This window comes from Atta colombica, unplaced genomic scaffold (assembly GCF_001594045.1).
Source record: "Atta colombica isolate Treedump-2 unplaced genomic scaffold, Acol1.0 scaffold242, whole genome shotgun sequence".
Lineage (NCBI taxonomy): Eukaryota > Metazoa > Arthropoda > Insecta > Hymenoptera > Formicidae > Atta > Atta colombica.
Genome location: NW_017259341.1, coordinates 267,810 through 295,608, shown reverse-complemented (window position 1 = coordinate 295,608; position 27,799 = coordinate 267,810). Strand labels below are relative to the sequence as shown.

Here is a 27,799-nt window from a genome sequence, read left to right as displayed (position 1 = left end):
ATATATATATATGAAGAATTTTTCAGAAAAGATGTAGACTTTCTCACTTCTGAAATATTAAATAAATAAATTCGAATTTAAATAAAAAAAATCTGAGAAATTTTTCAAAAAATCATGTTAGAATAGAAGTTATAGAAAAAATATCAAAAAAATTGAATTGAAAATGTATGAAAAATTCTAACAAAAATTTTCATCAGGGAAAAGTTTATAGTTAATAGAATTAATAGAACTTTAGGCGTCTTAGAGTTCCTTAATGTACATTCTTTCTAGGTCTTTCCAAGAACATTAAAATCACAAAATTACATATATAGATTTCTTTATTTTTTATTATAAATATTTAAAAACGTCCATATAATACTCTTATGCGTGGACATAATATCTAATACTTGATCTATATCTCGAATTGACTTACACGAGACATAACGCCATTATCTTTTTGAATTTGCCTTTATATATATATGTAATGTGATGTCAAGCAATCGCATATTACAGATTATTATAAGTAAAATCGCTAATCTAACCGATCGAATACTATAATTTCGCAAAAAAAAAAGAGGATAAATTTTATGTATATACAATTGTATTGCTCTTGCACAAAAATCTGGAAATATGTAAGAATGTAGTTTGAAGACAGAATTTATAATAACTTTACTGTTGTACCAAGATCGATCATAGGTTCGATCATTGAAATAACATCGCGATCTTCAATTCTTGTAGAGATCAATCCGAATGTCATGGAATAATTTGTATATTTTTTATATATTTATATATAAATTAAGTTAGATCTTGCCTAGTATACATTTAAGATACTACAATTACAATTGAAATTGATTACATAATTCCTTAACTGCCCTAGCTTCACCGCACTTTCTTTTCGATCTCATTTTGTTTTTCGTTTGTATATACATTACTCAAAAATATAAGAAATATATTCTACATTCCTTTCTTAGAGTCGTATTCATAGTCGTGATTCAACCTGAGATCTGATTTGAGCTAGGTTTAAATCAGTCTTCGAAAAACGCTTTTCAAACGCGTTTCATAAATCCAATGGCTTAAACTTTGGTTCAAATCTAGCTCGCCTAAAATGAAGATCAATCGTGCTCGATCTACAACTGTGAATACGAGCTTAGATACCTCTCTAATTTATTTAGTCTTAGAATATGAGAATTAACTTGCGACACAAGTTCTTCTTAGGAAATCTAATGAAATAGACATAAATTTTTAATTCTATCAAGTTACAAATATTTCTTATATCTTTCCCGCTTTCTCAAATGTGTAACAAGTTAACAATATTCACTACAATTCATCAAATAAAACTAGAGGGGTAGCCAAAGGAACATTCACGAATTTTTCGAGTAATGTAAGACGTATTTTACAATTTTATAAAGAACATCATTATGATTACAATATTGTTATTGCATGCAAGGATTAATATCCTTCAAAGTTTATTTGTGTATTATGTACAAGAATAGGAAGCAAACAAACTTATCAACGCATAATTTTTAAGAACAGTTGGTTAAGAGATAGTTTTATCCCTTTCTCAATAAATTGTGTAGGATGGTCTCTATCGAGACATTAATCAATTAATTGTGAATGGATAAGAAGACGTACGAAATTATATCAATCGCGCTAACAAAATGCATGTACGTTTGATTGCATTCAGGCTGTATAATGTAATCTTGTTGATATTCTAAATCGATCGTCAATATTTTATGATCCAATCATGAAATATCTCTGTATTTTTGTAAATTTCTTGGAGTATTTATAAAATCTTGAAAGTCGCGATCTATTTATGATCTCTTGTAGAAAAATTAAGTTATAAGTAGAAGTAATATGCTATAACGATTATATATAAAAAGAATCGTGGTCAAATTATAAAATTTTGACGAATCGATCAAAATGCTGTCTTGCTTATATATTATATTTTTAATCATCTTTGTGCGGTAATTCCAAATCACCTTCCAAAAAAACATTTCAGAACACTCAGAGATACACTTCGGAAACTCTTAACGGTCTATGATTAAAATTGCAGGATATATATTATAAGCTATGTACACGCTCATACGTGTCAATTTCAATGAGAATGACGTTTCAGGAATGAATCCAATATTTCTAGACGTCTAAACATTTTCAAGATTTTTGATAAAAACATAATGATCTCGTATTGTAGGGCGCGCGCGAGGTAGAGGCAGCAGATAACACATTCATGCATGGTATGCTGCCATTATTTAAGTTATTTAAACTTATTTATTACTTAATTTAAATAAGAGTTTCTCCATTTTCTCAGATGCTCCGGGGCAATTATCTATCAGGGATTCGCCCCGCCGTCTTTCTTAGTCTCCTCATTCGTGGGATTTACTTTATCATCCTTCTCATTTTCTAAATAAAAAAAATTCAAATAATTATTATATTTTTCCCCTAACATTAATTGAAAATATAATACAAAAAGAAATGCTTATATTTACGATTTAATACCTTTTGATTCTGCCTTTGTATCTTCATCTTTCTTTAAGTCGGTATCCATGGCCTCTTGACCTTTTTCCAAACGGGGTCGCTTCCTAGATCCCTAGATTAACATGAGAATAAAATAAGAATATTTTTACATCCGTATTTTTCTAAATCTGTAGAATTATGCATTATCAGAGCCAACGAAATAAATCTTTCATATGTATGACGTGGTCAATGTACGGGGGGATTTAGTTAAAGTTAAATTTAAAAAATAATAAATTTTTTATATATTATATATATAATAATAAATAAAAAGTAAATAAAGTACACATATGTATTTGGTTTCTTTCAATTATTTATTTATTGCAAATGGAACTCATTGAATATTATTTTTTTATTTATGAATTTATTTATAAGTTCTTCTAAATCTATCATTTCAATTTCTCCTCTTCCTTAAAAAAATTAATTATGGTTGTTCAAACTATTTCGAAGCATTGTATTCACGTATATGTCTGTCTCTACATCAAATGTGGTCCTTGTCATATTTGAGTGATCGTCCAGAGAAAAGGAGATTCCGCCAAGATCCAATCAGAGCGCGCAGCATTGTTCATTGAGATATCGTCAATAAAAAAAATCCAATAAATTACTTATTAAAAATTTAGCTTAGATGTAGCTCAATGTATGTGGAAATTCAACACATGCCAAATTCACATGTGTAGAGTGAATAAACTCACCACTCCACACACAGATCGCTGGCTCTGTGCATTATAACCATTACGTTTTAATAGAATAAAGATGATACCTTGTACGATCTATTATCTCTTCGCCCACCTTCGCCTTCGTCTTCACTATCACTATATTCGTTTTCATGTTGCATTCTTTTATCTAGGTCGCGTTGGGGCAATCTATCATCTGGATTTGTCTTTTCTTCAGCTTCCGAATCCTCAATAACCGCACCATCCTCTGGTATTGCCTGAACTTGTACGCCAGGCGCGTGAGGTAGCATTCTTAAATTTTCAAATAGCCTCGTTCTATAAATAAATGCAATGATGAATTAGCTTGTTATAATATCCATATCAAACTAAACATATTGCGAGAATGCTTACTTTATTTTGTCTAGATATTCAGGAGTATTTTGATTCGCCATGTTCGATGGACTAATATGTAATTTGAAGTCTGGGCCAAAATATTCAAAATAATCATTATACGGAAGCTCATTAGCGATCTCGCAACCGAGAGCAACTGATGTTTCGTACGTCCAACATCTGGACACATTTCTGATGGTGTAACCACCACCTCCAACCATCAAGAAAGGCAAATTATATTTTTTCACAAACTCCACGCATTTACCGTGGCCTCTTACAGTTAAATTAAAACATCCCAGTCGATCGCCTACAATTAGTATTTATATGAAAAATTTTATAATTTCATTGTGATAATAACTACTAGTAAGTTTTATAATTTCATTATGATAATAACTACTAGTAAGTTTTATAATTTCATTGTGATAATAACTACTTTTTAAAATCTTACCAGTCAATGAATCAGCTCCACACTGTAGAACAACAGCAGAAGGTTGAAATGTCTCCATCACTTTTGAAATGATAGGGACAAAGATCGATTCATAACTATCGTCGTCCATGCCATCTCTCAAAGGTATATTAACCGCATAATATTTTCCCTGTTAATAATAAGAAATAACCATGTACATTTAATGATTTATTATTTTAGATATATTGTGTGAATAAAAAAGTAATTTTTTTTACCTTGCCTGCCCCAATATCACGAAGATCTCCTGTTCCAGGAAAATATTCGCCATACTTATGGAATGAAACAGTCATTACTCTATCCGTTGTATAAAAAGCTTCTTCTACGCCATCGCCATGATGAACATCAATATCGATATACAAAACTCTCTGATGATACTTCAGCAATTCCAATATTCCAAGCACAATGTCATTTACATAACAAAAGCCGGAAGCTTCGCTCTTTTTTGCGTGATGTAAACCGCCGCCCCAATTAATGCAAATTTCAGAAGCTTGCTTATTAAGCTTTACAGCAGCGGCTACAGATCCGCCGGCTGATAATTGACAAAATTCATACAAACCATCGAAAACGGGGCAGTCTTCTCCCACATTAACTAATGCAGAAAGAAAGAAGTGCAATAAATGCTTTCGAATTCAGTATTAATAATTATAATTTATTCAATAATGATATCTTACATCGTTGCATTTGCTTGTTATACTCCGACATATTATCTGGCCTTATAGATCTCAGAAATCTAATATACTCGTCACTATGAAATTTCGTCATCTCATCTGCTGTGGCTTTATGAGGTCGCTAAAACAACAATAAAGTATAGTTAAATTATGATATTTCATTCAACATAATAAAATATATACAGTGATTGCCAAAAATTTCCAATCAACATAATTTTATGATAATTTGTCGTTTGTTTTTCAGTTTATTATAAATTAATAAAATTCTTGTATCATTTGTAATTAACTTAAGAACATATTTTAAATATTAAAATATATTAAATACTTATATATTAGATCTTTATTTGTTTCTTTATCTGAGAAATACAATAAAATTACTCATTGGCTGGAAACTTTTGACGAACACTCTAACTGTGCTTTTTGTAAAAATCTGAAAACGAGCACTTACATATATTTCCATCTTCCTGTAAAGTCCATAGTTCAAAAGTAAATTATGCGTCATCCTTATACGATGTGGCTTCATAGGATGTCCTTGGCCATAATAGTAATTTCCAATATCACCTAGACATATTAAAGAATCGTGCATAAATGGACTAATGTGATATTCAAATGAAACATGAAATATTCTGTTATAAGATTATTTTAAAAGATGAACTGTGCAAAAATTTCAGCTATTAACAAGGCTATTATTGTCTAGTTTTTATAGTTAAACTAGTATAAAACTAGTATAAAGTGTAAAATTTTTATAAACTTGTAGAACTAAAGAGAAAATATAGGTGAAATATGTTTGATATTTGGCTAAAGCGAGAAAGAAAATTCTAATATATAACGTAGAATCTACTGCAATAAAAAAAAATAAATTCATCAAACAATGCAAGTTGGCTGACGAGCTACGATGTGTCGGAGCACACCTGAGAGTCTCTCGCGTTAACCTCACAAAAACAGTATCAGTTGTCGCACCGTTCGCCGAAATATCATTTTCAGAGGGAAATCTCTTCGGTAAGCGTGAATTACATACGAGAAATGATTTCTTGCAGTTCGTATTAGTCAATAATCACATAAAATCACACTATGTTTCTCATAACCTAATCTACTATTATCCGAGGTTCAGATTACTAATTTCACTTTTTTTGTGACAAAACCCTTGTCTCGCGACTAAGAAGAGTTACTGTTCGAAGCATAATTATCACCACATATGGTAATATACATTAAAAAATTCGTGACTTGTAGAATGTCCAAGTTTTATTGTATGATCCAATTCCTACAAAAGATTAGGCGTTATATCAAATCAAATTCTTCAATTATCAGTCGCAGTCGTCAGAGGTAGATTATAAACTTGTTATTTGTAGTAGGAGATATATTGATTCGATAACGTCAAAAGTGCTTAAGTATACGGTGACTGTACATATATATATATAGCAATGGCCGACACTCTTGCCCAAGCTTGCCTACGATCATACGTAGCCACGGCTGAGAATCTGTCGTCTTAACGTTACAAAAATCGTATTATCTACTTCAGAAAGCATGAAAATTATGATATAATACGCTACGAAGATCGTGCTTCGACAGATTTGTTGCTGATAAGTCGTGAATGGGGCAAAACGTTAACGGATACCGAATTAGACACAGTGAAATAGAGGCGGTAAGCGCGAACGGCGCAAACACATTTTACAAGCTTCCCCCCATGCGTGTATGTGTGCATGCGGTGTTTTTCGCGGGATCACAAAGTGCGGTAGATTTTCTTCGGTAACTTACTGTCATAATAGTAGCAGACACGTTTCCTGCTATGCGGCTGCATAGACATTTTTACTGGATCCATTTCGATGAAATTGACAAAATGCTCGGGCACGGAATTAAATGAGGACCGCGGAGTGTCGCTGCTCTCACCACAGACACAGCGTCGCTACAACGACTGCGTGCGCATGCGTCGGAATACTCGTCGTATACGAGTTATTAGCTTAGCACAAAGATAGCGCTGCGGCGCGATGCTACATCTCTTCCATAGACATTGCGCTAACAAGATTGGAAATCAACAGTCGATTGTGTATCTTGAATGAATTGAAAATTACAAAAGTGAATAAATTTACTAGGTGTATGACCAATGAAATTATAAGTATTCTAAAGAATTTACTCACTTTTGTAATTTTTATCTTATTTCAAGATATCGAGCTACATAATTTAATCAATTCTTTGTTGAATTACGTCAATGCATGACGAATATAATTTTTTAAAATTGTTAATTAATAATAGATGCGTTCATATTAAAACTCTACTTGTTTAATATTCGATAACATGGATAAAATGATGCTTATAGCGAAAATGAAATGCATATAACATAATTTTGTAGCTTTATATACAGTTTTTTTATTTTTGTATTTATTTTTTCTTTATCATCAGACATTACAGTTATTTCATTGGCAATGAGGATTATAAAGATCATGGTAGAAGAAATTCCATCATCATGAGGAATTCTAGGAGTACAACATATAATAATAAAAAAAATAAAGATAAATACAAAAGTAAAAAAGAAATAGCTCAATTACTAGTATTACTAATATTATTTATTATTTTTATTAGTAGTGAGTAATAAATCAATAAACTCTTTAGATCATTGATAATTATACAAAACTATTGCTTCAAATAATTCATTTATTTAAATTAAATGTATTAAATATCTGTAATATAATGTTACATATATACTTTAGATTTTTAGTAGTTAGCGAATTTTCTAACATATTCATAATGTATATTAGGTGAAGTAAAAAGAAATCCATTATTTTTCCATTCAATTTCATGCAAAAATAATGGATTTCTTTTTACTACACCTAATATTTTGAATGAAAGTATCATTTTATTCACTCTCTTTTCCAAAAATCAGCGAATGTTAATGCTTGATATTTCATTAAAAATTTACAATCCTCTTAACAAAAATGGCAAAAACAAATTAACTTTTAATACATTAACACAAAATTATTTAAAGACATGAGAAATATAGTACGGAGAATCAAGGATTTTAAAAATGTTATAAAAAAATATATTTAAAAAAAAAATACAAATTACATCTCTATACATAATTATTTACGGTTTTGTCATTATTAGCTCTTCGAATATACTACAGAACTCTTCAGAATAACATCTTCCATTGCGCATCTGATTTTAATAAACGTTCTTTTGAATTCCAAACCACATCCTTTAGACAACCGGAAATCGACTAATATATTTCCATCCATTTCCATAAAATTCACTTTGAAAACTAGAGACATTTTACGTCGATCTACAGTCGATATCGTTACCTGTAAACATACAACATTATCATTCAATATTCTTATGAATTTATTTCTGTATTATATAATGTCTTACCACGCCAGACTCATTATTGCGATAAGCGTAATTCTCTTTCTCGCAATATTTTATTAGCCTCTTTACAATTTCTTTGCATTCTGTTTTAACAAAGAATCTAGTCATTCGGCGAACTAATCTTTGAAAGGGGTTTTGCTGCAAGCAGAATACATAAAATTATTTAATATTATATAAGAAATATTTTATCAATGTAATGATAAATTAATTCAAAGTCCATTAGTAAAGATCTTACCTGACTGGGTTGTGTAAATTGTAACTGTGTACCCAATAAAAGATCTTCCACATGAGCGGGTTGAGAAAATGAAAACGTTGGACGTCTGTCCAAATTGAATTGAATTGTATCACTACTTTCTATCCCGGGGAATTCGGGTTGGGACAAACAAACATTTCTTAGATTTTCATCCTCTATTCGATAATTACGTCCGTCTGCTTCGTCATCTGTAAATTATGAATACTTCATTCTTATCTGTATTTTATGTGCAAAACATAATACTTATTAAAATATAAGACTTTGCAAAAAATATAGTCTACTTATCACACTCAACCAATTATTACAATGTTATTCTACATAAAACTCAGTTGAAATTTACATGTGTTATCTTAGAAGTATATGCCAATGCTCTCTGCTTTGGTAATCTAGCTTTATGATACTTAAATTAAACTCATAGAGCTGTATTACCAAAGAAAAGGCAAGAGCTCTGCTGACTACAAAAATCTGTGTTGTTAATGCTTTCTAATCCTATTAATTAATATTAATAAAGCACTCACGTAAAAAAGCAATAAGAATTCGTTGTATACAGTATCCACTAAATTAGGTACCGAGTTCCTTTGAGTAATTTTATTAATACTCAGAGTCACTCAGTACCTGACTAAGTAAATACTATCCAGGTGCCTCCAATGTTAATCTTCTAGGGATATTAATTTTTAAAAATGTAGGAACCTATGCTAGGTATTGAACCTATTTTTCTAACAGTACCGATCCAAAATGCAGTTTTACCTTTGGCAAAACTCGTGACAAACCATCTATGTTGCTTAATGTCTGATATTTTGTATCTTGCCGATGACGAGTCCATAAGAATTTTTCTTATTAATGATAACGACGAATTGTCCAGTTTTTTCCACGGTGTAAGAGACATATATTTTCCGTTTTTCCATGCAATATATTCAGGACACTCTGCCAAGGGTTGGTCCCATGGCAGTTCTATATTTCAGATATGGACCAGTTAAAAACTAAGGAATGTAAGTTAAGTATTAGATATTCAATAAATTTCAAATCAAAGGCACATTGACTGAATGTTAAAATTTCTTTGTAGTTTTCAACCGACAATCACAAGTTTCAATGTGAAGTAAAATTAATAAATTATGCATATATTTATTCATAAGATTAACATGAAGATTATCAAAGACAGATGAAGCAATTTTTTAATATTTCACGTATGCAATTTTACAGGGGGCATTTACCTCCAGCCAACAAAGCCACGAGAATAATTCCACAAGACCATATGTCTGCAGGTTCTGCGTGATACGCTCTTACCAGCACTTCTGGTGCAACGTAAGGCAGAGTACCACATTTCTTTTCCAAAAGACGTTCTTTACCTTGCATACGATATATCGTTGCTAATCCAAAGTCACTTATCTTTAAATTATCATTATTATCTAAAAGTAAATTCTCTGGTTTGAGATCTCTATGCGCAACTCCGCGACTATGTAGATACTCCACGCCATAAATTAATTGTCTAAAATACTTCTGAGCTCCCCACATCGGCATACCGATATCAGGTTCTGTAATAAAATTTAGTCTTTCATTTTTATAATTTTCTTAAACCATGATTAAAATTAGAAACTGGAATTGAGATTAGATTGGAATTCAATCAATAAAAAGAGAAAACCTCAAACTTTGATCAGTTAAATTCCAATCTAATCTCAATTCCAGTTTCTAATTTTAATCATGGTTTAAGATTCTCTGGTTTAATCACGATTTTATGTCCTACTAGATTAAGATTGGATTAGAATTTGACCAATTAAAGCAAAGTTCATTATATTGACTTTCTTCTTTTAATCGTGAAAATTTCAATTCAATCTAATAAGGGCTCTATATATTTCAGTATTATTTTATAGAGTATTATTTTACAATGTATTATTTTACTTCAGTTGTATCTTACCAATTCTATCAAATAGCTCTCCACCTGAGGCATATTCAAGAAATATATATTCCATATTAGACTCGCTACGTTTTCCAAAATATTGTATAATGTTAGAGTTTGACAACATACGATGAATAGCAGTTTCCTTGCGGACTGTTTGTCTCGCGTCCGAATGTTTCTCAATGTCAATCATTTTCATAGCAACAGCTTCGCCTGTAGATTTATTTACAACTAGTTTAACCCTGTACAAAAAATATCAAATTATAAAATCCCAACAACATACTTAAATTATTTTCTATAATTGTTCCACTTTTTCTTAAATATAAAAAAAGAATTTGTTTATAAAAAATTATGAATGGAAATGGTAATGATATATTAACAAAAAAATTCTATACTGGAAACTAACTGATGTCTATTTCTACCAATGTAGATTAGCTTTAATCTTAATTTAATTTCTTTTTTACCTTTTTTTAATTTTCTCAAAATTAAGCTAAACAGAAATTAAAATTACTCTCTCAATATAAATTAACTTTAATCGCGGTTTAATTTGTTCTTCATTTTTTTCTAAAGTTTGAAACTAAAAAAAAAGGATAAAAATTATAAATTAAACAAAGATTAAAATTTACTAATGTAGATTAACTTTAATTTTGACTCTTAATTTATTTTTTATCCCGTTCTTAGAATCAGCAAAAGTAAATTACATAAATAGAAATTAAAATTTAAATTATATTGGTAGAAACGGACACGAGTATTTCAACAACGTGCTCCGAACAATAGGAACAATGGATCTCGAAAATCACGACCGAATATCTGCCATGGGAGAATACAGAAGCGCGTAGATCTTTGCTTAACAAAGGTTTAACAAAGGACGAAAAAAATGGAAAGACGTACTCGCCGTAGGCACCCTCGCCCAAGGTATGACCCAGGAACCAGCCGTCCACGAACTCCGTCATTTTGACATGCCTCTGTTCGGACGCGACAGAATATTCTCAATGTCTTATCGCGCGCTCTGGAAGCAGCCAACGTTATTTCAGCATGTTAACGGTGACGAAAGGAAAGGGAGCCTGGACAATACCGGAGTCCTGGAGCAGAACGTCCGAACGCGGCTGATTTCGCGTTTCGGTGATTCGAGGATACTTACAGATAATTACACGCGAGCCGATCCGATAGACAATATTTTCAAGCACGTGGTTACGGCGGGTTACATGGAGGAAGCTCGTCGCGCCACTCTCTTTCTCTCTCTGTCTCTTTCTCTTTCAACGAAAGCCGGTACGCGCGAAAAGTATCATCGATATTACGAGTAAATGCGAAACTTACGATGATTATCCGAGTGATACGATGAGATAATGCGAGATACGTTTAATGATGGGGTCGCGCGAACGAAACGTACAAGATCGCCATCCGATGCTGCTCCTCCGGGGACCCACGAAAATTTACGCGACCACGGATCACGCAAGAGAGAAAACCAAAGAAAGAAAGAGGGAGAAAGAATGATGGGAAGTGCGCATGCTCACAATGCATTAAACTTGCTTTAAACAGTTAAGCTCGATCCTCATACAGATGCTTTTGACATCGAGCGTGATTGGTAGAAAATGATAAAGGTAAATTTTGGTAAATTATTCGCCAATCAATGCTCGGTGTAGAGCACCGATGTCTGCATGAGGATTTGGGCTAAAGATACCTTTTCATGTTGAAGCTCAACGTTCATTTTTAGCATTAAAACAAAGGATACGATTAACGCGATGCTGCAAACGCTTTGAAGCGTTTTTTAATTGGTCAGTTTGTAAAATTCTTTCTTCTAATTAGTCCATCAAATGCTTCAAAACATTTGTAGCGAGACTTTGACTATAGCCAAAGTACGTGATAATAAATAGCTGTGTTCAGCAGAGAAAGTAACTCTGTAACTGTTGTAAAATTCTTGAATATGATTGGTTTATATACTTACATGGTGTCCGAATCTATATAATAGGTGTTTTGAGCCTTAAGAAATTGATCAATTACTGATCGAATGCGAGGAAAATAATTGATTCGTTCTTTTCTTATGACTTAAAAATCTATTATAGATTCGATAAACTAACCATTTAAATAAGATGACTTTAGCGTTTATCGTATTTGGATACACGGTATTGTAAAAAATCTATTTTTATTTAAATGGAATTTATTATTTATTTATTTAAAAAAAAGCAGATTATTAAAGAGTCTTTGAATCAACTTATGTTTATTTATTTTTTATTTGGAATTTTGTCCAACTTTTCGGGCTTTAACTTCATCCAAGTCTGTTCTTTTTAACTGCATTTCTCGTACAGTTTAGCTCTTCTTCTGCAAAAAGAACAGATTGATTCGAAATCGGGTCAAGTCAGCAAATTAAACATGTTATTTGTTGTGTTGACGACCTATTTGATTTGAATGATCTGTGAAAATGTATAAAATATATACCTTTATGTCATTTTGTGTGTGATAAATTTTAAGCGAGAGAGAAAGAGAGAGAGAGAGAGAGAGAGAGAGAGAGGGAGAGAGAGAGAGGAATGATGGAGAAAGCTTTTACAATTTTTTCTAATCCTTTCCTTGAATTGCATGGAATCTCGAATTTGACGTAAGCGAAAGGAATTAAAGAAAACAGAAAAATATGGAGAAAGAACGGACTGGAGCATTAAAGTGCATTGAAGTTAAAGAGAGAGAGAATGAGAGAGAAAGAGAGGAGGTTCTTGTAAAAAAGAGAGAGATCATTAACGTATGAATAAAGCGGCGTCGTCGAGGAACCAAATTCCTGTATTGCAGTCCAGCATTATAAAAAAAATTTTTCGAAAAATATTTTTTTTAATTATTTAAGATTTCGAAGAAATATAATTAATATATTCCAGTAATCCTTATATCTAAATATTCTAGATCCACCATTAGTCATCATGTATCCTCCGTTCCTATTCTTCTGTTATCATGCTTTTTCTTTCACGATCAAGCAGAAGTGAGCGCGACATGATAGGAGTCCTCATCAGTCATCGTCGTCGCGAGGGAGTGTATAAAGTCGAAAGAGAGAAAGAAAGAAAAGGAAAGCAAGAGAAAGGGCGCACGCGCGAGAGCGAACGAGCGAGCGAGAGAGCAAGATAGGTAACTGGAGAAAAGCAAGAGAGAGAGAAAGAGAAAGTGAATGAGGGAGAGGGAAAACGAGGTGTAAGATCCTACGGATGCGGGGTGCCTGCACCCGTGCGTGAATCACGCTTTAGAAACGCTCTCACTCTCTTTCTCTCTCTCTTCGCTCTCTTCTGTCGTCCTCGAGTGCGCCCCGTGTGTGCTCGCTGCGACATTGACCCGTGTGTCGTGTCGTCGTCAGACATCACCACTGACGGATAACCAGACCACCAGCAGCATCAACAGCCACCCCGATCGAGGAAGAACTGGGGAAAACGGTGGGCTCCAAGCCAGCTAGACATAGCTGTTAGTCTCAGTTAGCCTAAGACCAGTGGCGTCTCTCGGTGCCGATTAAGGAGAGCGACATCCACGAGGAAGCCACCGAGTCGCTTCGATCCTCGCTCCAACACTCTTGATCGCCATGATTCGTCTCGTACGGATTCCGCAGCCGGTATCCGGTGTTCTGTGATGAAGGCTGTTCTCGCGGCGCGGTGAGAGAACTTCCATCTGCGACTCTCCACCTGCCGGGGTGTGCCTTCCGAGGAATCTCGCGATTATTACCAGGACTGGGCAACGACATCGTCGTTGTCGACGACGGACCCAGAGAGGAGCCTCTTCCTTGAGGAGATAACGGTGTTGAAAGTGAAAGTCTCAACGGAACGAAGGCGCGATTATATATAAGTATATTTATATAGACGTACACGCATTGACGAAACGCGACTTCGATTAAAGGCACAGAGACGCAGCAACAGGAGATAGACTGGCAACAAAGAACCAGAAGCGGATACAACATGTCAGATGAGGAGGACAAACCCCCTGCACCCCCTGTTCGATTGACATCAAACAGGTACGCGTTATTATCTACCTAGTGTGATCTGTGGCATCGCTGATTGATCTGTCAAAAGAGAATTGGATATTATAGAGTGTCAATCTCATTTCTACAAGATTTATATACTAAATTTATTTATATTCATGTTTATGTTCAAAAAAAGATTATTGAGATAGCAATTGATTTCGCAGCATAGTTGATGTGTCAAAATTATTACAGTGTTTTATAAAGTTCACAATAATTTATATAGATAATTGAAATAAATTTTTTTGTTCTAGTATGTAATCCATAATATTGTAAATAATAGTACAAATTGTCATAACTTTTGTGTTTTCCGTAACAAAAGTGTGTATTCTCCAAAAATAGAGAGGCATTAAGCTATGGGCTGCTAAAAATATCTCTTGGTAGCTTTCTGTTGTGGGAGACCATCATTAAAGATGTCTAGACATAATCCCGACGTTGTCCCCAAGATTTGAGAGACTGCAAACTGTCAGAACATCTAAATATATCTACACATCAAATTTACATGTATTCCATGATACTTATGACAGCAAAAGTATTCTTAGTTTTTAATTTTATTTGTATCTATTTCTTTAAGTTTTGTCATAGAATTTTGTGATATAAGCCAGTTTTACAAGTTACAGTAACAAGAGAAATTCTCTTTCTTTACAAGTTTTACCATGGAAATTTGTGATATATAAGATAATTATAAGTTATAATTACCAAGAAAAATATTTATTTGTAATAAGATATAGTTATTTTTAATTATGTTTAATTAAAAAATTCTCTATAAAAAATCATATAAGTATGATTATGTATACAATTATAATAATATAATTGTATATATAATCATATTATATTATAACTGTGATTAATCTGTTAATATCATTTGCATTTTTAGGGGGGAATCAGCGCCTAATCTACCAGTGGATATGCGTCCACTGCCTAAGGAGCCGGATTCTGATGAGCGCAAAAAGAAGACTCTGAAGAGCAAGATGAAGGTGAAGGAGAATAAGGACAAGCCCAACATCAGTTATCCCACGAACTTCGAGCACACCGTTCACGTCGGGTTCGATGCTGTAACCGGTGAATTCACGGTAGGTTCCTGCGTCTTGCGATTTGCACAATCACTTTAAACACCTATTGTCAAGTGCACTCGCTTAATGCTTCGCTGTTGTATCATGGTGCGGATCATCTATGGAAGAGACGATGGAAAACAATGAAAAATTTTTTATGTTATCAAGTTTTTTATTATTATTTTACAAATTTTATATATTATTGTAAATTATTCTTGGCACCTTTTCTGTGTGTGTGTGTATGTGTGTATTTGTGCGCGCGCGCGCGTGTATATGTAAATACGCACGCGCGCGCGCACACACACACACACACACACACACACACACACATATACACGTCATATAGATCTTCCGTGCCTGATCAAAATGAAATATAAGACACTAGTTCACATTGAACATTTCGAGTACGGTACTTTGGTAATTTGTCCAACGCTTCTTATACTTTATTATTTCCACATGACTAAACTAACAAAACACGTATTTCTTTCCAAGCTGCCACTGAAAGTAAGTAAATTAATATTAAGTTTGCCTGTATTTTATGTTGTATATACATTTACACCACGTGGTTTGACACTTTCTTTTCGTTGCGGTTTTTATCAGATTTAGATGTTTATTTTTCATTTATGAATACATTTTTTCAATATATAGTTGCTTTTGTAGATTGATATAAGCTTTAGTCGACGTTGCATACAACAATATTCATTTCTTTCTTATAGAATGATTCTCGACAGTAGATGGAAATTATATTTAGAAATTCTGTTTATAAATTATTTTAACTTAAAATTCAAATTCTGTGCATGTATATATATTCAGATAAAAATCTTAGAAAATTAAATAGTTTTGAATAGATTGAATCTTTAAAATTTCATCTTTTACATATACATATTCAAAGAGCTAATCAAAGTTTAAAATATTTTCAATTTCTTTCCATACAAAAATTAATAATTCATAGAAGGGAGTTGTCAAATATTTTTCAAGAATTCTAAACTAATTTCTTATGTGATTAAACAAATATGAATTTGTTTATATAACATGATTGAAATTCCTTATTCTATTGTTAATATCTACAAATAACATGATACAGAAACGTTTTTCCGATCTTTGTTTTTCTACTCGTAATAGTTGCATGTTCGAAAATCAAATCTAGGATTACATTAGATGTATTTTAATAAACTAGTGTTATCTTATCAAACTCACCGAATTACTTACCATCTGTCTATTTCATGGTAAATCATTAGTTAACATGATAATCATTATTTAACAGTACATGTTTATTTCTTAGGGTATGCCGGAGGCGTGGGCAAGATTACTTATGTCCAGCAATATCAGCAAGCAGGAACAGAAAAAAAATCCGCAAGCTGTATTGGATGTGTTAAATTGGTACGATAGTAGCAGTAAAGAAGCAAAAGGCTCTAAGTACATGACCACAACTAAAATGGTCGGAGTTGTTGGTAAGTTTTGATATTAATTACTTATAATTTATATTATAAAAAATAATTTGATTTCCATGAAATTATGATAATCATCTTAATTAACGATAATAATTTTTCAGCTCCAATCGAAAGAGCGAGTAGTCCGCGAAGTATGGGAATGAGTATCGGCACAGGAGTGGGAAATATTCGCGGACAGGCGATGTCGCAGGCATCCGGTAGCTCCCACTCTCAGCATTCGTTAAGCAGGTGAGTCTTTTACACTTTTACGCGTTGCTCTTGTCCTATGGTCGCCTAAATATTTTCTGAGAAACGGCAACGTTATAGGGTGAGTAGCAGTAGCCCAAGTAGCACTCCAACAGACGCGTGTGCAACTAGCTCGGAGCAGGAGGACGAGCCACCACCTCCGCCCATCTCCGCCCGACCGGAACGCACGAAATCGATCGTAAGTTTTTTCTTCGCACTTGAACGCGATTAAGAGATGCGCGTTTGATTAGTTCGTTATTTGTGGCATTTTACTATTTGGAACATTTTACTTTCATCATGCAGTATACAAAACCTATAGAAGAGGAACCACCGCCACCCTTGACGACCACGCTGGGCTCGCCACAACGAAATGGCATGCAGCAACAACAACACCAGTCGCAATTAGATAGAAATAAGAATCAAGCAACGCCGACGTCAACAACAACTGATCAGACGCGACCAACGCAAGGCGATAAAGCTAGAAAGAAGAAGATGTCAGACGATGAGATATTAGAGAAACTTAGAACAATCGTGAGCGTGGGAGATCCTAATAGAAAATATACGAAAATGGAAAAAATAGGACAAGGGTAAGGGCATGGATCGATAAATGATTTCTTGAATCTAAAACTGTATTGATCAGTACTAATTAACGATCATCTTGCAGTGCCTCGGGGACAGTGTACACAGCAATAGAAACGTCAACCGGCATGGAAGTTGCAATAAAACAAATGAATCTGTCGCAACAGCCAAAGAAAGAACTTATAATAAATGAGATTTTAGTAATGCGGGAGAACAAGCATCCGAATGTTGTAAATTACTTGGATAGTTATTTAGTCGGAGAAGAATTGTGGGTAGTCATGGAATATTTGCCAGGTGGCAGTTTAACGGATGTTGTGACTGAGACTTGCATGGACGAAGGTCAAATTGCCGCGGTGTGCAGAGAAGTACTACAGGCGCTCGAGTTCCTTCATTGTAATCAAGTTATACATAGAGACATCAAATCTGATAATATTCTGTTGGGTCTTGATGGTGGGGTTAAGTTAACGGACTTTGGCTTTTGCGCGCAAATATCACCGGAACAGAGCAAAAGAACGACGATGGTTGGCACGCCGTATTGGATGGCGCCGGAAGTAGTAACGCGAAAGCAATATGGACCTAAGGTAGATATATATATCGATTGTTATATAACAAGATTTTTACTACTTAGAAAAATCTAGAATTTTCAGGAGATTCATTTTTATTAAAAAAAATTTAAACATTTCCGAAATCAAAGATTTTCATGGAATTTTTTCGGTATTCAGAAAAATTTCTGAAATTTTACTTATTCTAATTTCATCTGTTTCCGAAAATATTATTTTTTAATAATGGAAAATGTTGAATTAATAATAATATATAGCATGTGTATCCGCATATATTCACGCTTACATTTTCATGTGTAAGTTTTTATCTAAAAAGTAACAGTAAAAGACAGTACTCAATAGAATGGAGCTCACTGATATTATATTGTAGCGACCCTTTCTTAGACTATCTTATAGGTTTTTCAATTGTAAACAATGATATAGTCTCGTGGAATCCTTTTTTTCTATTAATTTTTAATATGTTTGCATTACTTTCATTCCAATTTATTTCAAAATTGCATTTAAAAAATTACCTACTCTTACCTGGAATTTGCACAAAAATGCCTAAAAAATTCAAAAATTCTCAGCGAATTTTTTTACAAGATCAGTAATCACACTAAAAAGTGAATTGACTATGTATTACATTATTAATCGTAATAATGTATCTTCATAGGTTGATATATGGTCGTTGGGAATAATGGCAATCGAGATGATCGAAGGAGAGCCGCCGTATTTGAACGAAAATCCACTGAGAGCGTTGTATTTGATTGCGACAAATGGTAAACCGGAAATCAAGGAAAAGGATAAACTATCGGGTATATTCCAAGACTTCCTGGACCAGTGTTTAGAAGTCGAGGTAGAGAAACGGTCTGCAGCTTCCGAATTATTAAAGGTAAGAAAATTTTTTTTCGTTAATAAACGCGAAAATATATATGCATATTCCTGACATATATATGCATATTCCTACTAATTCCTTTAAATTGATTTAATCGGAAACATGTATTTAAATTGCATTGCAGCATCCTTTTTTGAAATTAGCAAGGCCACTAGCTTCGTTAACACCTTTGATAATGGCGGCGAAGGAAGCTGCCAAAGGTCATTAAGAGATACAGTGGCGTTTAGATTGTAGATTTATAAGACGTGACTCCAAGAGTACGATTATGCAGAGGAAAAGAAGGAAATAATGAAATCACCCTCCCAAAACGGAAACGGCACAATAATTCAATAATATATAAAAATAATGAATATAAACGTATATATATATATATGCATACATATGTGTATATCATATGCGAATATTATATGTCATATATATACATATATGCATGCATATATCTATTACGTACGCATATAGATCATATAGATAGATAGATAGAACTTATTCGATACCGTGATGAAGTATCGGAAAAATGATCGCAAAGAGTTTTTAAAAAAAGAAACGCTCGATTCTCGCACGTTGCGAGCACAAACACAAAGTTAAATCAGAAAAAAGCTATGAGCGATCTGACGGCAGAAGCCTTGTTTTCCTCGATAAAATCCATAATTACAATTGAGTGCAATGGACTCACAAAGTCTTAACTTAGTTTTTGAAGGAAATAGAAAAAGAAAGAGACAAAATGGAATGCGTATGTGCTTTACCGTATCTACTGTTGCCTGTGACGTGCTTTTGCCGCAATTCGGATGGATTGTCATCGAGGAAACACAAGCAATTGTCAGTTATTTTCTAAAAATATAAAACTAGTATTACTAACTCTAAAAAGAGCAAGAAAAAATTCAAAGGATTGAAGTTAGCAAAAAAAAAACGCATATTATTTATAGCGAGAACCTTATTAGATAATACCACAAAGAAATGTGAACAAGTATACATAGGACCTATTCTAATATTATTGTTTAATAAGAGATCGTAGAGAGAGAGAGAGAGAGAGAAAGGAGATTGATCTTCGTGTCGGACTTGTATTTTTCGACGGAAGTTATGATGAAGCAGAGCAATATGTTTTCAGTGTGTTTTATCTAATTAATGCGACGATAGATGTGTAAGTGGTAGCCTAATTTGTTTTAAACGTTTTTAAGAGAATCGCATTCTGAATCGCTGAATATCTGATTCATTGTTGATTCAGTTTTCTTGTATTAAAAGAGAAACTGTTTGAACAAATTCCTCGTTTACAAATATCGTAATTTTTTTATGTTGGCATTCAATGTAAAGAAATTGGTTCACACGTGCTCTAGCCAATCGCGTAAAAAATGCATATCTCGTTTGAAGCCGCTAATTTAAAGCTTTACGACGAAGAGATGAATACTTTCCCTCATTTATATCATTAAAGAGAAGAAAAGAGCGAATGAAAGACACCTTAAGACATTGAACTTACTATCATGGTTTACTACTTAGTTGATAAGAACATGTCTCCGAGGACGCTTGTCCACATCACGTGTGTTCTTCGCTGTAAGTCCAATATAATGGTTCTTAACGTGTCTTGTAAAAAAGAAGGAGAACGAAAGATCAATGAAACTGTAAAACAAGGTTCAGACGTAGGAGCATTTTGTGACACTATAAAGTGCCTGTCTTGTCGTTTAGAGACGTGAAGAAAAAAAAAGAAAACTCGCGCTAGATTTCTTATGAACCACTGTATAACGATATGTAATATTTCGTTTTAGCACCGTGACAAGGAAGAAACAAATAATCGAATATGTACGCATATGTATATTGGAGTTTAATTGACGTTTTGTGTAGAACGAATTGTGGTTCTGTATGGTTGTATTTGCATCGAACATTATCGAGATACGTTTTTCCTAATGTTGTATTATATGTCATCCGAATGTCATCGTGTCATCGAAAAATGAATATATTGGAAGTATTTAGTTATTTTAGGCGATATCATGACTCGTAGATTTTCGTATCTTGTTTTTTTTTATTCTTTTTATTTTACATATTCCATTATTCAATCAGGACATCCACTGGGCGAAACTAAAAATGAAAGAAAAAAAATGAAAGAAGTGATAGTCTTTGATTAAGATGAAAGATGGAAAAAATGAATTAATACAAGCCAATCAGAATATGTAAATTTTTAATTCCTTACTGTTCTGTATGTAAAATATAATATTTTTTAGCATAACATATCAATAGAACAAGATAATGAGTTAAGTCATCTTTGTGTGGCCACAAAATAAGCAACGATTGCAAATTGGATTTTCTTTTAAGAAACATCATGATTATTTAGTTAGTCATATTATCTCGGGATTTGTAATCTTAAGATTCTCAATTCTTGTTTTTATCAGAAAAGTCATTGAGTGTGAATCTAAAATTTATAAAAATTTCTGAATTATCGCACAGAAAAAAATTTACTAAAAACGCAAAGGGATTACAAAATTTAATTGTCAAATTGTTTGTGTTTATAACAAATTTGTATATTTGACAAATATTTTGCAATTGTTGCAATTTTTGTTAGCGAGTACAAGAAAAAATAAACATTTGTTTATTCTTTCCTGTAAATAATTAATCCTTATATATGCAATAAATTTACCGTCATGGCATAGGATTAGCATTTATAGCAAATTTTTTCTTTCTGTACGCTTTTCGCAATTATTTTTAACAAATTTGTATTTACTTAAAACATTTTAAATGTTTTCATTGATTTCATTATATTGTGGTTGATTAATTTCTTCGATACACGCAGAGTCTACTTATCTAAAGAAGAAAAAGAAAAATTTGTTCTGTAAATTTCAACTATAAATTGACTCGTACTAGTCTGTGCTTTCTATCTCAAGTGTAAGAATTTAGGATGTTAGAACTGTGTGAGAGAGCTATATTCACAAATAGCAGGAAAAAGATATGTCGAGATTGAGAAAAAAACATCTAGAATATTCGCATTCTATTTCGGATGAATAATTAATTCTGATTTCGATGTTATTCTTTTTCCCTTTTAAGAGTTTGCGAGAGCTACACATTTCCAATTTTCGCGCGGTGGATGGATAGATCGATCGAGATTTTTCGTTATACATATATGTATAGGACTCATATATAAATTAATATTAACTCAGACTTTGTGAGAATATAAATATGATAGTTATAAATCGAGAAATTAACGATATACTTATATTGCGTACGAAACAAGAACAAGAAAAGAAGAAGAAACCCGTATATTATTTGATAACGAGAAATCATATGATAAGATATATTCAATATTCGACGAGGTTGTTTTATTGTTTTCTTCTCCTTTTTTTTGTAGTATCATTTTTTGAAAGAAGCCTGATTAGATTTTTATAATGTCTGACTGTACTTGATCAAGTTAGAAAGAAGAAGCAGCTCAGTTTGTATCAACGCTTATGACCGAATTTAGGGCTGGTATATCGAAGGAACTTAATGCAACGCATCTTTAAACAGAATCAGGGATTATGAAATAGAGTATATAAATTATAAATTCGTGCTTCTTCAGTATTCCGCGAATGTGTATTACAAATATTGCTCAGCATTAATCTCTGCTTCGACTTCCATCTCTAAAATCGGTCTAATTATGACAAGTTAAGAGACAAAATAACTTGCGCACGTCTTAGTATTAATGAAAGAAAAGTATGAATGTGTAAAAAAAAAGATAATGGTGCGATCCAGGGTTAAAGTTAACGATCAGAAACATTAAAAGACGCGGAGTCCTGCATTTTCACAAATATCTCGGAGCGATAGAGACTCAACATCAATTAAAGTAATATAACATCAATGTTACAGTTTCAAACTCAACAACATAATGTAATACTTGTGTTACATAAGTTATATTGTTGAGTTTTTTTGGTGTTTACTAAGGACTTTCATATTTCCGTTATTTTTTTCGCGATAATTATTTTAACAGCACAGTTATTAGCAGTTAACATTTATAATTTTTTTTTTATTTGCAAATCAGATCGCGCGAGATGCAAAACTGCCTGTACAAAAAATTATTACCCCTATCGATGCACAACCCGATTGAAGCGCATTTTAGCATGTAGACACGTTCGCTGTGATAACAGTATGATCCTTTTATCGTGCGAACAAAAGTACAAAAATTGTACCAGACATGCCTTATCGTAATAATAATAAGTGATGCACTACGAAAGTACTCATTATTTTTGACATTGACAAACGAATAGAAACGCATCGCAAACGTATAGAAAAATATACGAGAAGCTCTGAGAAAAATACGGGCAGGCGAATCTTTTAATATAACGCGAAAATGCTGGCAACTTTGCATCCGTTTGCGCATATCCATATCTTGATGATCGTTCCAATTGCATTTAATAATCCGCTATGTGCGTGTATATTTTTATCGTCATTTTAGATTTTTAAAAATAGGTTCCTAATACGCGAATCATGTTAAATGTGTGTATGCATGTTTTACTGTAGCATTTTACGATGTTTTTGAAAATGCTTTGTGATCTCCGAGCGAAAGAAAAAAGTAGGCCTATAGTAATAAAGTCGCTATTTTACTGCAGATTGAAAAAAAGAAAATCTTCGATTTTGATCCTTCCCTGATGACGGAAGGTTCATCCTTTAACTTTTGTAAGAAAAAAAAAGCATTTATCGCTATCGGAAATCATTCGACAGAAATCTGGTCTCTCAGGAAGAAATGTGAAATTTTTATGCCCATTGAAAATTTCAAAAGGCGAGGGAATGCAAAAAAAAATAGAAAGGGAATAATGAATTGTAAAAATAACGCCTAGAATTTTACGTATATTGTATTATAACACCTTTTAGTTTGTTTTGAAACGTTACAATATAAGGAAACATTTTATAACAAACATGTTCTCTTCTTCATACAAAACACCCTGTCCTAACGGTATTACGTAAGAGGAACGATGAAAGAGAAATGATGACTGCTGTATTTTGTTCCTCATTTAATATATTAAGTCAGAATAGGTAGGGTATTTACATATTATGGCATTTATTGAAAAAATAACATCTCTCAATTAGACATTTCTATCATCTGTCCAGTGTCACGCTTTCTCTGTGATATACATATATCCTGCGTGGGTGCTATACTTTTTACACTTTGATATGGATATGTACATGTAACGTTTGTAATATCGAAAGTAGAGAGTACACAATGAGATTCAAGAGAACTGATAGTATGGAATTAGCTTCTCGTCGCGAGTGAAATGTCAGTCGGAAACGCTTTATAGCATCAACAGTATATTCCTTAACTTGCATAACGCTTTAATGTAGAAAGGAATATTTTTGCGAATATGTTACGAAAATCATATACAATCGAACATTACAATCAATCGCATGTAGTAAATAACGTAGAAATGTTTGCTAATAGCACATCGTTAGCAGTAATAAAACGTTAAATATTCCCTATAATAATAAACTCACTTTACAGACAGCCTATTTATCTCGACGATAATTATTATTACTTTTATTTCTTTTTACAATACATAAATAAAACGAAGATATTTTAATATTTATAACACGAGATATTTATAACACAATTCTCGTTATATAAATATTATACATAATAAAATATAGAATGTAATAAACGCGCATGCTGATTTTACGTAGATTTCTCCTCTCCCGCCGAGTGGAAGCTTATGGAGGCGGAGTTGATGCAGAAACGCTTCCTCGTAGGCTTCGGTCCGTCGTTGAACACATGCCCCAGGTGTGCATCACATTTCGAACAGGTCACCTCGGTCCGCACCATATCTGGGTTTGCGATCAGCAGTAGTAGATTGCCGCCGACTAGTTGGCGTCGTTTAATTCGACGCGATGCGCGATTTTCAGTGATGTTTTTTTTTTCAGTGATGAGAGTGAAGTGGTTCAGTGGTGGTAGTAGCCAGGAGATTGATCAGGGAGGACGAGAGGAGAAAGAACAATAGAGTGTGATTAGACGCAGACAGACACCCTTTTTTCACGGATACAATTTTCAAGAAGTAACAGAAGCGATCTAAAAAGATCTTGAAATGAGAAAAAAATCAAATTAAAGATTGATACATCAATCATGAGAAGACAGCTAACATTCATATGACACTAAAAGAATAATGATGAAGAAGTGCGTACATATATGACAATTTCATTCAATATATACATTTTTATTTTTTATATCTAATTTTTGCCTGTTAATTGTTACACGCTTGTTATACGCTTCCAATTCAATAGTACGTTTACTTGACAATATCGAAAATTACGCACTCACATACTGTATAAGGAAGACTGGCATATCTAAAGACATATTGTACCTTGGATTACACTAATTATTTTTTTAATAATAACAGATTTTTAATGTTGACTACTCAGTTATATTAACTAAAGCAACTTTTTAACTAAAGCAACATAACTGAGCAGTCAACATTAAAAATCTTGTTAATATTAAAAGAATTAGTATATCCCAACTTGTCTAGATAGGATACTTTACAGCAACGAAATACAATCATATGTGACACAGTATTGCTGAAACGTTATTTAGCTTTTTTTATTTCACCGCCAAAATGAAATAAAGAAAAAGATCTTATACATCTATGTCCAAATTTATCTGAATGTAATCTTAAAATCTCTTATCAGAAAATTTCATTACCAGAAAAATAAATGATAATAAAATATAAACATTTGGTATTCATAAAGTGATTTAAAACGACGATACAATCAGATACAGCATTTTAGCTGTGTACGATTGTGTAGACTTATGCTATAGTTGAAAAGCACGGAATCTTACACTACTGTGTTACATGATATTCTTCTTCTTGTTGAAAAACACTCACAATCTCCTCTACATTATATTTGTAACTAATATATATATTTTTTAACTTATACGGCATATTCATCTTTATTAAATATTTACTTACGTTATAGAAATATTGTAAATTCATATAGCTGTGAGTATTGAAACACACTTACAAATGATTAATTATTATTTCAACTGGCATATTTTAAAAGCGAAGGAATTTTATTTGCATCGAATGCTTCTAAAAAATGAGATTTATGCATTAAGGATTTGCGAGTAAAAAGAAGACATTATTACATTATTACTCTTAGTCAAACTAAACGAAAGAATGTTATGTTTATCGAGCAGTCGATAACTTTATGCTCATAAACAGTTCTTAACACGATAAGATATTTGTATCTAGCCTATTGATCATATTTCCAATGTTTCATAATATACAGCTGGCGTATTAGTTTCATAGAAAAAGTGATGTAAGTCTAACACAATCACACTCTAAGCAAGTACATGCAGGAACCGAGGAGAACAGGAAATTTCAGCTAATATATACAACATTATATTTACAGTAGAGAAAAATACATCACATATAAATGAATACTACAGTTCCTGTTTTTATTATAAGAAATATTTTTAAACTGATATCTATGTACACAAGAAAATGTTTACATTCATCAAGGCGCGAGGAGTGAGTGACAATATAATCATAATTTTTGCTTTTTACGAATTAATTTGCGATAATTTTATGGAAAATTGAATCTTATGAGAAACTCAATATAAAGACTTCTACTTTGGATAGGTGCAGAAAGTGAATGAAATGTGACCAGGATAGGCTCAGTAATGTTATGCAAGTGTACAATTATGATAGAAAAAAACAAAATAATGAACACCTACTAGGCAATACTCTACTTATTTTATTGATTAAAGATTGGCCCATCATTTTTGTTTTTAATATACGTTCTATCCTTGGAGTGAAGGAGAAAATTTTCTTTTCACTCTATTTCCTAAAATTGTTCTGTTTTCAAAAACAGTAACTGATTCAAATATTATTAATAATTTTGAAGAGCAGAGTGAGAAACATATTTTCTTCCTTAATATCTTTTAAGCAATTAAACGTTTTGCTAACTAGAAGAATATTGCACTGTAGTAGTTGCTACTATTCAAGCATGTATGATTCTATTCTAATAATATAGAATTTGTATTAAAGACAAATGACGAGTCCTAATTCTTATTAATAAAACAAATGTGGATAGTATGTTTCAGGTGTTTACATTATTTTGTTGATCCCTTATATACGTTGCGATTATGATGATATAAATAGCGAGCAGGTACAATATTAGAATCAAAAACTTATTTACGAGATACAGATATCCTATTCTAAGTAATTTGAATGTACCTGCGGACTATTGTGCAATGTTCAGATGAACGTGAGGTGTGAATTCTAAGAACGCGAGCATAATTACAAAAGATACGCTAATGAAGGTAAATCGTAATAGCGCTCGCTTACCATGAGAGGTGTCTTTGGTCAATTTGATGCGTCCTTGATCCAGAACCTCGTTGAATGCCGGCCAACCGCATCCGCTGTCGTATTTGGTGTCCGAAGAGAACAGTTCTTGATCGCACACGACGCAGGTATACGTTCCCTTTTCGTAGAACTTGTTGTAGCAACCGGTAAACGGTCTGCACCAAATAAAACAAACGAATGAGTCAGGGGATGATGAAATGGCAATATTAGGGATGGAAAGGGGAAAGAGGGAGGTCACAATCCGTGACACATATAGTTTATTTTTAAACTTGCTGGCCATGAGACCGTTCACGCGCAAACATACGAAGGGACGCTCTTGAAAAAGTTATTTCGGTGTTCCTCATCCAAGATTAACTTGAATGCTTGAACGAGCGTGGAAATTCGTGTTCTTTTATCTTTAATTCATAACAACCATAATAAATCATATTACGTTGCCATCTTATTTGTGACGTGAGAAATTCTAGCAAACTTCAATTAGCAATACGTCAATGTCGTAATTTTTCATTCAACAATATAAATGTAATTAAATAAAAAAAATTCTAAATTCAGTCAAAATGAATCTTTGTGCTTAAATAAAATATAAATATGATATAATATATATTATA

The 27,799-nt window shown here is 32.7% G+C and overlaps 4 protein-coding genes across 9 annotated transcripts in view; 1 reads left to right on the top strand and 3 right to left on the bottom strand.

The window, feature by feature from the left end:
• Positions 1 to 1,907: 1,907 nt before the first annotated feature.
• LOC108688844 (histone deacetylase Rpd3) lies at positions 1,908 to 6,825 on the bottom strand. Of its 2 annotated transcripts, XM_018195320.1 has the most exons (9): positions 6,423 to 6,825; positions 5,116 to 5,228; positions 4,671 to 4,788; positions 4,215 to 4,588; positions 3,982 to 4,129; positions 3,555 to 3,840; positions 3,251 to 3,479; positions 2,476 to 2,566; positions 1,908 to 2,379 (listed from the first exon to the last, which is right to left on the bottom strand). In XM_018195320.1, exons 1-9 carry the CDS (start codon positions 6,484 to 6,486, stop codon positions 2,309 to 2,311), a joined length of 1,494 nt encoding a protein of 497 aa, XP_018050809.1. In that variant the 5' UTR covers positions 6,487 to 6,825; the 3' UTR covers positions 1,908 to 2,308. The 2 variants fall into 2 exon arrangements, with proteins under 2 accessions (XP_018050809.1, XP_018050811.1); XM_018195322.1 differs by lacking the exons at positions 1,908 to 2,379; positions 2,476 to 2,566 and adding an exon at positions 2,786 to 2,983.
• A 936-nt stretch (positions 6,826 to 7,761) lies between these two features.
• On the bottom strand, positions 7,762 to 11,612 carry LOC108688845 (serine/threonine-protein kinase grp). 3 transcript variants are annotated; one of them, XM_018195323.1, is made up of 8 exons: positions 11,313 to 11,612; positions 11,063 to 11,180; positions 10,190 to 10,413; positions 9,489 to 9,809; positions 9,025 to 9,228; positions 8,260 to 8,465; positions 8,028 to 8,162; positions 7,762 to 7,960 (listed from the first exon to the last, which is right to left on the bottom strand). In XM_018195323.1, exons 2-8 carry the CDS (start codon positions 11,122 to 11,124, stop codon positions 7,763 to 7,765), a joined length of 1,350 nt encoding a protein of 449 aa, XP_018050812.1. In that variant the 5' UTR covers positions 11,125 to 11,180; positions 11,313 to 11,612; the 3' UTR covers position 7,762. The 3 variants fall into 3 exon arrangements, with proteins under 3 accessions (XP_018050812.1, XP_018050814.1, XP_018050813.1); XM_018195325.1 differs by lacking the exon at positions 11,063 to 11,180 and having other exon boundaries at positions 11,489 to 11,612; XM_018195324.1 differs by lacking the exon at positions 11,063 to 11,180 and having other exon boundaries at positions 11,562 to 11,573.
• A 1,999-nt stretch (positions 11,613 to 13,611) lies between these two features.
• On the top strand, positions 13,612 to 19,205 carry LOC108688835 (serine/threonine-protein kinase PAK 1). 2 transcript variants are annotated; one of them, XM_018195302.1, is made up of 9 exons: positions 13,612 to 14,144; positions 15,028 to 15,223; positions 16,485 to 16,653; positions 16,755 to 16,881; positions 16,969 to 17,077; positions 17,182 to 17,465; positions 17,543 to 18,038; positions 18,670 to 18,888; positions 19,016 to 19,205. In XM_018195302.1, the coding sequence occupies exons 1-9, from the start codon at positions 14,089 to 14,091 to the stop codon at positions 19,097 to 19,099; spliced, it is 1,740 nt and encodes a 579-aa protein (XP_018050791.1). In that variant the 5' UTR covers positions 13,612 to 14,088; the 3' UTR covers positions 19,100 to 19,205. The 2 variants fall into 2 exon arrangements, with proteins under 2 accessions (XP_018050791.1, XP_018050790.1); XM_018195301.1 differs by having other exon boundaries at positions 16,960 to 17,077.
• A 4,473-nt stretch (positions 19,206 to 23,678) lies between these two features.
• Positions 23,679 to 27,799, bottom strand: part of LOC108688849 (methionine-R-sulfoxide reductase B1) — a 5,442-nt gene continuing 1,321 nt past the window's right edge. The window contains exons 2-3 of one of the 2 annotated variants that reach the window (XM_018195346.1): positions 27,177 to 27,349; positions 23,679 to 24,696 (exon numbers count right to left, since the gene is read on the bottom strand). In XM_018195346.1, coding sequence (XP_018050835.1) covers positions 24,512 to 24,696; positions 27,177 to 27,349 — 358 coding nt within the window. In that variant the 3' untranslated portion in view covers positions 23,679 to 24,511. The remainder of the gene's footprint in view (positions 24,697 to 27,176; positions 27,350 to 27,799) is intronic. The other variant, XM_018195345.1, reaches the window with a different exon arrangement.

Bases quoted from the DNA above. Each gene is read 5' to 3' on its own strand.
- LOC108688844 (XM_018195320.1), bottom strand. From the start codon at position 6,486: ATGGATCCAGTAAAAATGTCTATGCAGCCGCATAGCAGGAAACGTGTC. The intron at 4,130-4,214 runs GTAAAAAAAATT...TATTATTAACAG, and splicing joins GTGATATTGGGGCAGGCAAG to GGAAAATATTATGCGGTTAA. The intron at 3,841-3,981 runs GTAAGATTTTAA...TACTAATTGTAG, and splicing joins TGGAGCTGATTCATTGACTG to GCGATCGACTGGGATGTTTT.
- LOC108688845 (XM_018195323.1), bottom strand. From the start codon at position 11,124: ATGACGGAGTTCGTGGACGGCTGGTTCCTGGGTCATACCTTGGGCGAG. The intron at 9,229-9,488 runs GTAAATGCCCCC...TCTGAAATATAG, and splicing joins CGTGGCTTTGTTGGCTGGAG to AACTGCCATGGGACCAACCC. The intron at 7,961-8,027 runs GTAAGACATTAT...GTATGTTTACAG, and splicing joins GCAATAATGAGTCTGGCGTG to GTAACGATATCGACTGTAGA.
- LOC108688835 (XM_018195301.1), top strand. From the start codon at position 14,089: ATGTCAGATGAGGAGGACAAACCCCCTGCACCCCCTGTTCGATTGACA. The intron at 17,078-17,181 runs GTAAGTTTTTTC...TTCATCATGCAG, and splicing joins CGGAACGCACGAAATCGATC to TATACAAAACCTATAGAAGA. The intron at 18,039-18,669 runs GTAGATATATAT...GTATCTTCATAG, and splicing joins GAAAGCAATATGGACCTAAG to GTTGATATATGGTCGTTGGG.